Below are 12,950 nucleotides of genomic sequence, written 5' to 3'. Positions count from 1 at the left end.
GTGGTGATCATTTTGCAATGTATATAAATATGAAACTGTACACCTGAAACTAATATAATGTTATATGTCAATTATACCACAGTTTTTCAAGTACAGATAGGAAAAAAAACATGTATCATGGGCTGAAAAAGAAACTAAGGATTTAAGGAGCTATCTTGATACCTCTAACAGTGTCTTAATTCTATCACAGAGATCCAAAGAAATACTGTATATATATATATATACACACACATATATATATATATATATATCCATTCTAATAGGTGTGAGGTGATATCTTATTGTGGTTTTGATTTGTGTGTGTGTGTGTGTACATATACACACATATATAAGGTATTCCTTGGCCTACGCTTACCTGTCTTTGGCTAGCATACTGGGAGTTTCATTAAAACTATCTATATGGGCTTCCCTGGTGGTGCAGTGGTTGAGAGTCTGCCTGCCGATGCAGGGGACACGGGTTCGTGCCCCGGTCTGGGAAGATCCCACGTGCCGCGGAGTGGCTAGGCCTGTGAGCCATGGCTGCTGAGCCTGTACGTCTGGAGCCTGTGCTTCACAACAGGAGAGGCCATAACAGTGAGAGGCCCGCGTACCGCAAAACAAACAAACAACAACAACAAAAAACTATCTATACTATTTAAATTCTCCAAATTATTCCCAAACTTTTTTAAGCATACAGTTATAGTGAATACAAAACATGTTTGCTGCATGAATTATTTCCCAAATTCCCATATGTAGCATTTGTTTTCTTTAGAGATTAAATAGTAATATGAAAATGATCATTTGGAGTATTTTTCATTTTCTTTAATAGTGTTAACTTACCTGGTTTTATTTCGGTTGCACTATCTAACTGGAACACAAGGATCATGTAGAGGAATTCATAGGAATGAAAAACAAAAACATGTTCTTTGTATGGAAACAAAGAAGTACAGTTACACTTGGAAGTCAATGGAGGTTATATTTTGACATAATAGAGTTTTTAAGTATCATTGGCTTGGTAGTTTCTCTTTTTTAAAAAAAGTTTTTTCATAGTAAACAACATAAGCATTTTTCCTCTTCACCCTCAACTACCTTTATTTGTGCATCTGTATCAAATATTACAATTTAATCTCAAATGTTATTTATTGTGGATTCAGACATGAAGTTGGAAACTTTAAGACAAGATAATCAGTTCACCCTTAAAGTAAATATCTGCTTTTTTACACAAGAAGTAGATGATTTCATTGTTTATCCAAAAGAATAGACTATAATGGCAGAAACATTGGCAACTTGAGCCAAATCCCCAATCCTAGATGCAATATAATATGACTGTCTACCCTCATGCTTTCACAATGCTATACAAATGCCTGAAAGGGAATCGACACATATAGAAAGCTCAGATGGCTGCCTTGTTGTTTTCATCATTTAAGCCAAGCTATAACAATGGTATTTGAATGGTATTTGAATGTCTGGAAGCTATGTGATACTGCAAATTCAGATCGCCCAGCTTGGAGGTTCATGTACTTGAGTAAACCGTAACACAGTGCTGATCACAGGACAATAAGTTTAACCATTGTGACTGATATTGCTTGTCTAGATGGCTGAAAATGACCTGTTCAGCCATAAGAACTGTCATATGGTTCTCATATAATATACGCTCACAAGTTAGCTGGTAGTAAATAATGCTGTGACTTCAAAATATAGCAAATACAATGCAGTAAAAACCTGACATAGGATCTATTCTAAAATACAGTATTAATCGTAATTTCTGAGACAAGAGTGACTTCCACTAGTTTGTGTGTGTGTGATTATAAAGAAATATACAATTGAATAAGCATCATGTGGCTTTTTGGGAGAAACAATACTTAAATGACACAAAAATTGTACTCATATTTTCATAAATAGATGTATATAATCCCTTGATTATTTAAACTATTAACTATTTGCTGTAACCTTAAAATAATTTTTTTCATTATCATTGACTTTGAGGTTCATTTTGCTTTGCAAATTTTATAAACCCAGTGTGATTTTAATATTTCCCTTCTTCTTACTGAATATTTTAATTTATCATTAAGGTTAAAAATATTAAGAGACTTAACTAACCCAATTAAGTGATATGCTTATCCATATATACTTTTCAGCACTGATAATAAACAACTGATCTACCCCTGTACTCCCAATATTCGAAGAGTGTTGCCTTTCTTCTCTCTTATAACCATGTTCATGTCCACGATTCATTGCTAAGAGAATTTCAGTTGCTCTATTTTGATTTGTTGCACTATGTAATACAATTGAAGCTAATATGTAAGTGAATCTAAGACAAGAAATTAAATAGTTTGCAAGTAACTTTAATTTAAATAATGACCAACTGACAAAGGATGTAACTAAATTTTTGAAATGCTTAAGTTGGTGATATGTAACAACTAAATACCCTGAGTGAACCTTGATTGGATCCTGAATAAACTTTAAAAACTTCATAAGGGATATTTTGGGAACAAGTAGTGAAATTTTAATATAAAATGTGTATTATATAGTATTATTAAATAAATATTGATATCTTTAGTATAATAATGATATTGTTCTTATGTAGGGAAATTACTTATTCTTAAAAGACACATACATTTAAGGGTGTAAAATTATCATGTCTGCAACTTATTTTCCAAAGATCTTCATATATGTGCATACACAGTATATACATGACATATACTTGCATATGAGAGAAAAAATAAATATGGCAAAACACGATTTATGAGTCTAGGTATACCATCATTCATTGTATTCATATATCCACTTTTCTGTAGTCTTGAAATTTTTCAAAATAAAAGCGTGAAGGAAAATTCTTATTCTAGTAAATGAAAATTTTTGCTTAGCTTTATACTAAAAATCCATGTTTTCTGTATCTCTTGTTCTGGAAACTTTTTAGTATCTCTGGAAATGGTTTGAAAGCATTGACTTTTGTAAGAGAATTGTACTTATTTAAGAAAAAATTATAAGGAGGAAGATGCTAGTGAGTTTATACTTTGGAGTTATCATCTTAGAAAATTTTCTATGAATGTCTCTAAAATAAAAATTTACAATATTAACTTGGAATCTAGCATTTACCCAGGATGTACACATAATAGGAGGTTCATCTATCACAAGTGGTAGATGGGGAGAGTCTGAATTAATTCAGATTGAAAACAAGGTTAAGTACCCACACTATATTTGAAGCATTGAACAAAAAAATGCAGATAGTCAGACCACCTTTCTTTATGAAAGCTTAGGCAATCAGAAGATTGCAAAATTTAAACTGAAGTCTTTTAAATGTGGTATAATTGGCGATGTTAATTCTATGTCACTTGTATATACTTCTGTGCTTTATAGGAGGAGCCGACGACAAGATGTGAGACATGGAAATCCATTGACTCAATGCAGAGGATTTAATCTAAAAGGTAATTAAAAGTGGTCAAACTTGGTAAAGACTAGCAGTGCTCAGTATCACATTTCAGTAAGGGAAACCTTGTAATAGATTCAAGTATGTCATTTTAAAGAAAGATTCACTATAAAAAATTAGTGGTATTCATATATGGTAATTAAAAATTAAATATTATTTGTATGTATACTAAGAATTTTGTAAAACAAAAGTCCGGGAACACAGATACTTTGGATATGTTAGTAGGTAAGTCTTTCACAAAGATAGTAATTATAGATTTTCCTAGACATTATTTTCTTTCTGAAGAAAAAAATTTACTTATTTTTTTGTTTACCACTGAAGAAAATATAACATCTTGTTTGTTTGTTTTTTACTGTGTTAAATTACATAACGAAATTTACTATCTTAACCATTTTACAGTGTACAGTTCTGTGGCATTAAGTACATTCACAATGTTGTGCAACCAACACCACAACTTTTTCATCATCCTGAAGTTAAACTCCATAACCATTAAACACTAGCTCCCTATTCCCCCTTCCCCAGCTTCTGGCAACCACTGTTCTAATTTCTGTCTCTATGAATCTGAATACTCTAGATATCTCATATAAGTGGAATCATACAATATTTGTCCTTTTGTAAATGGCTTACTTCACTTAGCCTAATGTCTTCTTCAGGTTTCATTCATGTTGTAACATGTGTCAGAATATGTTTTTTCCTGTTTAAGGTGAAAACATAATCCATTGTATGTATAATATATATCGCATTTTGTTTACCCACTCATCCATCAATGAACACTTGCACTGCTTCCAAAAGTTGGCTATTACGAATTATCCTGCTCTGAACATGGGTGTACTTTAGTGCCTTGGTTTTACAGTTTACAACCATTCCATTTACTTCTGGCAGTCCTGCCTTGTATCTTACAATTAATCTAATTCCTTTCTTCCCATCCTGACATGGAGATATTATGTTATTATACTTTTCCCACTGACCCCCTCCCTCCACCTCCACCCCACCAACAGAGGGACCTTCCTCCAGGCTCACCAAGTTGCTACAGAGGTACTGTTGTTAACTGTTAACACTGAGATTCCTGTTGCTAATCTTTTTGAGTCTGGGCATTTTTGTTTTTATTTAAAGAATGAAACTCTTGTCACTAACTACACTAACTACAAGAAGAAAATTGAGACACGTTTTGCTTAATTGTTCCATACATCTAATTGAGGGAATAAAGCCAGGTTACTATTTCTCTGTTTGCTGAGTATTTTATAAAACCGAGTGTCAGTCATAGTGGTAAGAGTATTTGCAGCGGAGGTAATGATGAGCAAACAGCGATGTTGACTTTGTGTCAAAACCTGAGCTAAGTGCTTTTTCATGGATTATTTCAGTGCTCAAGAAATTATTCTTAAGTAAGGTCTATTCCTATTCCCACTTTATGAATGAGAATTCTGCCCATGTCTAAGCTACCACATGATTATACTAAATACTCTTCCTAATTTAAGAATTTCAGTAAAGAATGTCTGAAAATGTCTGTTTTAGAACCAAGTAAAACTGAAGCACAGAGATATTAAATAACTTCTCTAAGGTTACACAGCCAGTAGTGATAAAGTCAAGATTTTACCTCAGCTAAAATCTGATTTCAAAGATCGTTTTCTCAACCATTACATCCCACTGTGGCCACACCTTGCTTTCTGCCTTTTCTGCCTTTCCGAATTTAATCTATACCACACTGAGTATGGAGTTTAAGGGTGGGATGAACTTGGCTTCAGTATTGCCTGGCACTTACTAATTCTTTAACTAGGATATGTTTCCTCATAACTCACAGCCTCAATTTGTTCAGCTATGAAAAGCTGAGAAAATTTAATTCACAAAGATGTTATAATAATTAAATGTTCAAGATGATATTAAGTGTATTCCTTCGTGTAAAGTAATTCTTGAATAAACATTGATTCCCTTATATCTTTCTCTCCTTCCCTTTAGGTTAAACAAACCAGGCAAACAATGTATAATAGTCTGCTCATTAAATGATTAAGACTGCCTTTGGGGTTTGCCACAGTCGCTCACAATTTTATAGAGAAACAAACATTCAAATAATAGAATATGTTCCAAATTCCATTGTCATCCTCTCTCCTTTTATTTTTGCTCTTCAGCATATAGAAATGCAGCTGAAATTGTTCAGTATGGAGTAAAAAATAACACCACTTTCCTTGAGTGTGTCCCCAAGTCTCCACAGGCATCTATCAAGTGGTTGTTACAGAAAGACGAGGACAGAAGGAAAGAGGTGAGTAACTCAGCAGAGCAGCAATCAGTCAGGGCTTTGGAAAGAGCATTAAATCAGCATCCCTCAGTGAGGTTCAGATCAAATGAAAAAGGAAAGACATATGAACATCCTTTAATGTCTCTGGGATGACAAGTGCCACCTTCTTTAAAATGCTTTGTCCATAGAGTTGACGGATTAATTAGAAATCCTTTCTTCCTGCTCACCTTGATAACACAGTGATTAAAACAAGAGCTTGTGCACTCAGATGGGGGTATTGCTCTGAGGAAGCATTTGTAAAAGAAACAAGATGTGTGCAAATCCAGAAGCTAAGTTCTCATACAACAGCTTTGTGTGATTCACAAGATAAAAGGGGCTTTTAAAAAAGTTCAATTTTCCTCAGCAGGAAATGGTAAAGAGCATTTTTCTGCTGTGTGGTAATCTGTTTCCATTGCTTTATTATTCATAACTCCTGGGGTTTTGTTAGGTAATATGTGGAATCACTGTGTATGAGACCATTGCCTTTATTTACTGATATGTAATAAAAACCTCGATTTTCAAATAAAAGGACACTTATATTATTAACCTTTCACTGATTGTAAAGAGCTGCTTTAAAAGGAAAACATTGTAGGGCTTCCCTGGTGGCACAGTGGTTGAGAGTCCGCCTGTCGATGCAGGGGACACGGGTTCGTGCCCCGGTCCGGGAGGATCTCACATGCCGCAGAGCGGCTGGGCCCGTGAGCCATGGCCGCTGAGCCTGCACATCCGGAGCCTGTGCTCCACAACGGGAGAGGCCACAACAGTGAGAGGCCCGCGTACCGCAAAAAAAAAAAAAAAAAAAAGGAAAACATTGTAAAACAGCATAGAGTGAAATATTATAAATAATGAATTCCATAATATTGATATCACGTTGTCCTGACAAATGAAAGGATAAGAAGAAAAATACATATGTATATATAAACCATTAAAGTAGCCTAGACTGCAGTGGTACTAACAGTACATCATAAAGTCTGATGTAGCAAAGAGAAAATAGAGCCTTCTGCATTTGTGTGTGTTCTATTGTAGACAGTTTCCATACTACATATTAGATTAATGAGGGCTATGTAGAATGGATACAATCCCAAGATGTAGAACACAGGCATTGCATCAAAATTACTGAAACAGATATTGGCTCTTTATGAGAAAATACTTCCCAATTCTCAGACCTGCCTATCCAAAGATGTTATGAGCTGTTTAGGAAATTTTGTGTCCCCTGTCACTGGAATATTAAACCATAGGCTGATGACCACTTGCATAAGATGAGACATAACTATCAAAGATGAGCTCCATGCACTTCAGGGCCCCTTCTTGCCCCAGATTTCCATGATATAAAATTTTTTTTTTTAGTTTTTTCATTCATAAAAAATTATTGTTTGAGACCTATTTTCTTTGCTATCAAATCTATCATCAAATTAGTCTTGAATTGTCTGTAGTCTAATTAATTTAAAATTATTTTGAATGGATATGAAGCATAAGAATAATTGCCTTGCAAAGTAATCTGGGGTAAAATTCATAAAGTACTATGATGATTATCATACAGAAACGGAATTCTTAGGTTAGAACATGACACGTGGACATGAACCATCCTTCCAGAGAAAGTCTGTATGTGTGTATGTGAATTGGAAATCCAAAACTCAAACGGGGGCTTACCTAACATAGATAACATGCTTTTCTTTTATTCAGTAGAAAGTCCAGTGGAATAGTATATAATGAGTGAATGTAATTTCTATTATGTAAAATTGAAATAAATGAATATATACAGTCTTGAATACATGTCACAGGAATTATCAAATGAAATTTAAAAGGGAATGGATCATAAATTTTATCACTTTATGGTATTTCTAATGTTCTATTTCAGAAGGTTCAAGAATGTGGAGACTCAAATATGACTATATTGATTTTTCTTCCAATCTCAAAAGACAGAAGAATGCCATAATTTAAGACTATGAAAAAATTAACTCTAATGTAATTACGAAAATCTGTCCAGAATTCAAGCAGATCACAATTCCACTCAGTCTCACTTTAGTTGAATAAACTATTAACATTTAATTAAATTTATCTTAATTCTTCCTTAGTAGTTTAGGCAAACATACACATATTTCTCATATTAATGGTGTGCAAATATTGAACTTTTATTTTGAAAAGTAAGACAAATGGTAAAAAAAAGCTTGCAGAGAAAAATGCAAATAGTTCATATTGAATAGCATAAGTGAAAACTAAAAGCCCTCCTCTTCTCCACATCAATACTTATTCCCACTTCTCAGAGTATAAGGCTGCTAAGAATTATATATTCCTCCAAATAGTCTCCATAATCTTCCTATTTTCCTCTCTCTCTTTCTCTGTCTCTGTCTCTCTGATACATACACACAGACACACAGACACACAGACACACAGACACACACACACACACACACACACACACACTTCATATCAGTACATGTGGAGCTGCCTTATTTTTCTTGGCTGCATAGTATTCCACTGTATGAAAATACCTTAAGTTTTCTGAAGCTATCTACTGGTTACATTATTTCTTGTTTTTCCTCTTATCAAAAACATCATGTAAATGAATATCTGCATACTTGTATGAGTATATCTTCTATATAAATTCCTAGAAATAAAATGTCTGCACTGAATATTATATACATGCTAATAGATATTATCAAATTGGCCTCCAAAATTTTTCCCAATTTCACACAAATGGAAAAGGCTTTCTTTTCTATTATTTCTGAATGCATTTCTACATTATTTAAAACTATTTTCAAGGCGCATTTAAACTTTAAAAATTAAATGAACATAAAAAATTTTGCTTTATACATTTCTGTCCTTACTTTTTCCTAATCTCTCTTTTCTAGTTCTGTTCTATTTTTTGTTTTTCAATACTATATTTTGCCTTCCCTTATTTTTCTTTGGGTCAAATTTCTTTCTTCCCTCAATGAAAGAGCATTCCTGAGTATACATGTGAAGGAACTACTCACCACTTAGGTTTTTATGTGTTCATTGACAATACTATAGCGGGAACTGTAAGGAAATGGATTTCAGCATTTAGTTTATATCTACAAAATGATATTTTTCCCAGTATAAGCCTGTAAAGTAATTAAATATTCACCTCATAGCTTCTTATTACTTTTCCTTGGAAAGTAAAACCACTTGGAGTACTTACAAGATAATGAGTTCCAGCTTATTTTTAGTCATTCTTTGTGTTAGATAATAGGAAAAAGCCCTTGATAATGTTCAAAATGCTGCCTCTGCTTATAAAATTTTTAGTTAAGGGAATATTCATTCATTCATTGAAAAAAAGGCAGAATTCAACTCTTTAATTGTGGCTTCATGTTTTTACTCAATATGTGAGAGTGAGTATTTTAATTACAATAAAAGGCAAGAACTACAGGATAAAATAGACATTTTAAACTATCTGTGAATTTCATTTATATATGTTGACTGTGATTTACATTCCAGAAACATCCCAAACTCTGGCTTATATGTGGAGAAACTACTTCTATACAAAGGGAATGCACTTTAAGCTATTTTGGGCAATATGAGTGATAACTTCACCCTCTCTTTAATAGATTCAGTACCGCTGAGACAAGATTTTCTGAGCAAAAAAAAAAAAAGGCAAAATAGAACTTACCAAAAATCTGTGTCCACTAAGAAGGAAGTTAACACTCTGTATTGTTGGTCATATCTTTTTAGAAGATATATAGAGTTGGCTATTCAGAACTTTGATATCTCTCTTTTAGGTCAAGCTGAATGAGCGAATCATAGCCACTTCACAAGGACTCCTGATCCGCTCCGTTCAGAATTCTGACCAAGGACTGTATCACTGCATTGCAACAGAAAACAGCTTCAAGCAGACCATAGCCAAGATCAACTTTAAAGTTTTAGATTCCGAAATGGTGGCTGTTGTTACAGACAAATGGTCTCCATGGACCTGGGCCAGCTCTGTGAGGGCTTTACCCTTCCACCCAAAGGACATCATGGGGGCGTTCAGCCACTCAGAAATGCAGATGATTAATCAGTACTGCAAAGATACTCGGCAGCAACATCAACACGGAGAAGAATCCCAGAAGATGAGAGGGGACTATGGCAAGTTAAAGGCTCTCATCAATAGCCGGAAAAGTAGAAATAGGAGGAATCAGCTGCCAGAGTCATAATGTTTTCTTAAATGGGGCTTATGCTTCCATCAGTAAATGATCTGTCTTCAGTGATCAACTTCCGAGCAAAGAATCTTGTGCTTTACCCATGGGAAATTCCTGAGAAAGGTGGTTACTCACTCCTAAAGGTGAATGTTACATGAACTGAAATGAGTATGCATTTTCTTGTATGATATCGACTAGCACTAGACATGTCATGGTCCTCATGGTGCATAGAAATATTTAACTTAACCTAGATTTTATTTATCTTTATTTACCTTTTCTTCAAAACCAATATGGCGACTATAAAACTAGAATTCTTACATCCCTTAATTGAACTAGGGCCATAACCTGTGATCTTCCATTCTTGCTTTAAGGGTTTAGAGTTCTGTCAATCATTTGTATACAAGACCAAATGCCAAGTTCACAATTTTTACATAGTAAAAGTTATATAAATGCATGTGACAGAGTAGTTGTCAAAAGAAATGTAGAATAGAAAAGAGACAAGGAAGAGGGAATCTAAAACACGAGCGATTTTCATAAAAAGATAACATGGAGTTTATGTGCTTCCAGTGAAATATAGTATTGGTTACTTTTAAGATTGCAAAAATTATCAGTTTTTGATATCTGTCATTGATCTCTGTTCCCTTGTTTCAGGAAGATAAAAGGACACCTAACCATTAATATCTTTAATTGGAATTATGTCAGTGAAGCATTTAAGTTTATATTGTTATGTAATCATCTTCCAAACAAAAGCACTTTCTTTTTTGGAAGTTATTTAAGTTATTCTAGATTCAGAGAATATAATCTTACACAGTTTAATTGATAAATGTGTTTATTCTAATTTTCTAGTTTGTATGGCATTTTAAAAAATATAAGAAGAAATTTCTTTTGAAATATCAAACTTGTATATGAGGGCCGAAACCATCAAAATGGAAAAAAAATAGAAAAAAACAAGGTTGAAAATGCAATTTTATTGACAGAAGTTTATTAAAAATGTTACTAATTTTTAACTTCAATAATTAATTTCAATGATTAACTCACTTTTTTTTGTTTACCAACCTCAGATATCATACTGATTTTTAAGTCACCGATTCGTTTTTTTTTTAATACTTTTTCATGTATGCTGGAGAGATGCTCATTTTGTGGAGAAGTGAGAAAAATTCTAATTTGAACAAAAATAGACATACTTTATTTTAAAAGAATGTTGGTACATTATGTTCACTGGTATATAAATACAAATGTGGTAAGTTTGTGATGAATAAAATAACTGTCTTCTAATTGTATGTTTGGATCCTTTTATTAGAGTAATTTAAAAGTGATTTTTTTTTTTTTACTCCAAATAACAACTAGATGGGAGAAGTATGAAAATTTTCTTCATATCCTCACATTTCTTTTAAAAACACAACTTTTGCTCTTTCATTTTACTTAGTTTTAAAGACATTTTCATGTTTCTAGGTGCAAACAGATCTTATATCATACCTAATCAAAATCTAATACGAAAGTTTTATTTGTAGTTAACAAGCCATGAAGAAGGTAATCAAGGCAGATATATTACCTTCCTAAGCACTACAATATAAAGCGTCAAGAACTAAAATCATTGTCAAAATGAATGTAATCACTGATCAAAATCTAGGAATAAAGTTTATTATTTAAATGGTGGTAAATTATGATATTATAAGAGGAAGCCTCAATGGGGCAAAAATAGCAGTTAACAAACACAACATAAATAATGTTTATTCAAAAAAAAACCTATTAAATAAAAGCTATTGTTCCAAATGTATATGATTCTAAAGTAGTCTCTAAAGCAGGTTGTTTTGCAAGTAGGTCATTATTTCTACTCTACTTGCACAAATAGAAATGTGCATAAAGCCAAAACCATCTTCTGTATTTATGGCCAATCTATTCTATGTACAGAGTTGAAAGTAAAATTGTTTTAGACGCAGAGGATAGGGTAAACTATACAGGTCCCCTTGCTTCATGTAAACCCAAACTGATAGACAATAGGGTGTTTAGTGTTGTAACATTATTTGTGCTATTTAATATCTTCTATTTTGAACATTATTAAATTGTATATACTTTTATTATTTTACTTTTAAAATTATAGAGCCCCTCTTGAACAAAACTGCCAAATGTAAAGAAAATTTTCTTTCTTAAAATATTGTTAACGTATACTGAATGTTGGTGGTTGATTGGTTGGTTTTATTTTGTGTAGTTTGACGGTTCGATGACTTGATATATTTTCCATTTGTACATAAAATTTCCTAGAAATGCACTTTTTTTTAACAGTGTAGGTTTGTGAATAGATTTTAGCATGATGAAACTGTCATTACAGTGAATGTTCACTCTGTTAGAAAATGTAGTTAGCACAGTATTATTTAATTGGATATTGAAGAAATCGTGTGCCTGGCAAAATAAAACATGTTGAATTCCCCAAGGATGTCTTTAATTTTCCTTTTTAATGTTGGGTTTACAATTTCTTGTTGGCATGGTAGAATCTACTGACTCTCGTAATTGTTCTTTTTTTCCCTGTTTTATTTATTTATCCTTTTTTTGTGTGTGAAAGTAATGCATCTGGATTTCAAAATACAAAACTTCCAGAAAGATATACTTGGAAATCTCTCCTTGCACTACTATCTCTCCTTTATGCAAGTCCTACCCCAGAAGGATCCAATGTTCTCAGTTTCTGTGTGTATTTCTATGATGTTTTATAAACAGCAAGCAAATTCATGTTTGTTTTCTCTTTAAGAGGCATGGTACATCCATTCATGTCTGTGGACAGTTATTCAGACTTGTGTCCACAGTGGGGAAAAAAAAGTATAGTTTATAAATACTTGGGCTTTGGAGCCAGACTGCTAGGATTTGAATCCAATCCTACTGTCTTATCATGGGAAAGTTATCGAATCTCTCTCTGCCTCATTTCTCTGCCCAAGTTCATCCCAGTAAAGTGTTAGGGCAGAACATATCATAGAATAAGTATTAATAAATTTCTTAATATTTGTTTATTTAGAAAGTGACATATTGCTAGAACAGGAAGGAATATTTAAATTGTGTCCTTTGACAAGTTAAATGCCAATGGTCTAGGCTGGGGAGCCTGCAGTCAGTGGATCAGATAACACCTTACCAAGATAAATGAGCCTTT

At 33.2% G+C, this 12,950-nt stretch overlaps 1 protein-coding gene across 1 annotated transcript in view; it reads left to right on the top strand.

The window, feature by feature from the left end:
- SEMA3C (semaphorin 3C) overlaps positions 1-12,279 on the top strand; it is a 187,238-nt gene extending 174,959 nt beyond the window's left edge. Inside the window, exons 16-18 of the mRNA XM_079931733.1 lie at positions 3,340-3,407; positions 5,533-5,663; positions 9,416-12,279. Of these exons, the coding sequence (XP_079787859.1) occupies positions 3,340-3,407; positions 5,533-5,663; positions 9,416-9,829 (613 nt within the window). The 3' untranslated portion in view covers positions 9,830-12,279. The remainder of the gene's footprint in view (positions 1-3,339; positions 3,408-5,532; positions 5,664-9,415) is intronic.
- The last annotated feature ends 671 nt before the right edge of the window (positions 12,280-12,950 follow it).

This window comes from Stenella coeruleoalba (assembly GCF_951394435.1).
Source record: "Stenella coeruleoalba genome assembly, chromosome: 9".
NCBI classification, from domain to species: domain Eukaryota; kingdom Metazoa; phylum Chordata; class Mammalia; order Artiodactyla; family Delphinidae; genus Stenella; species Stenella coeruleoalba.
The sequence above is the reverse complement of the archived record's forward strand: the minus strand, read 5'-3'. Positions and strand labels throughout refer to the sequence as shown.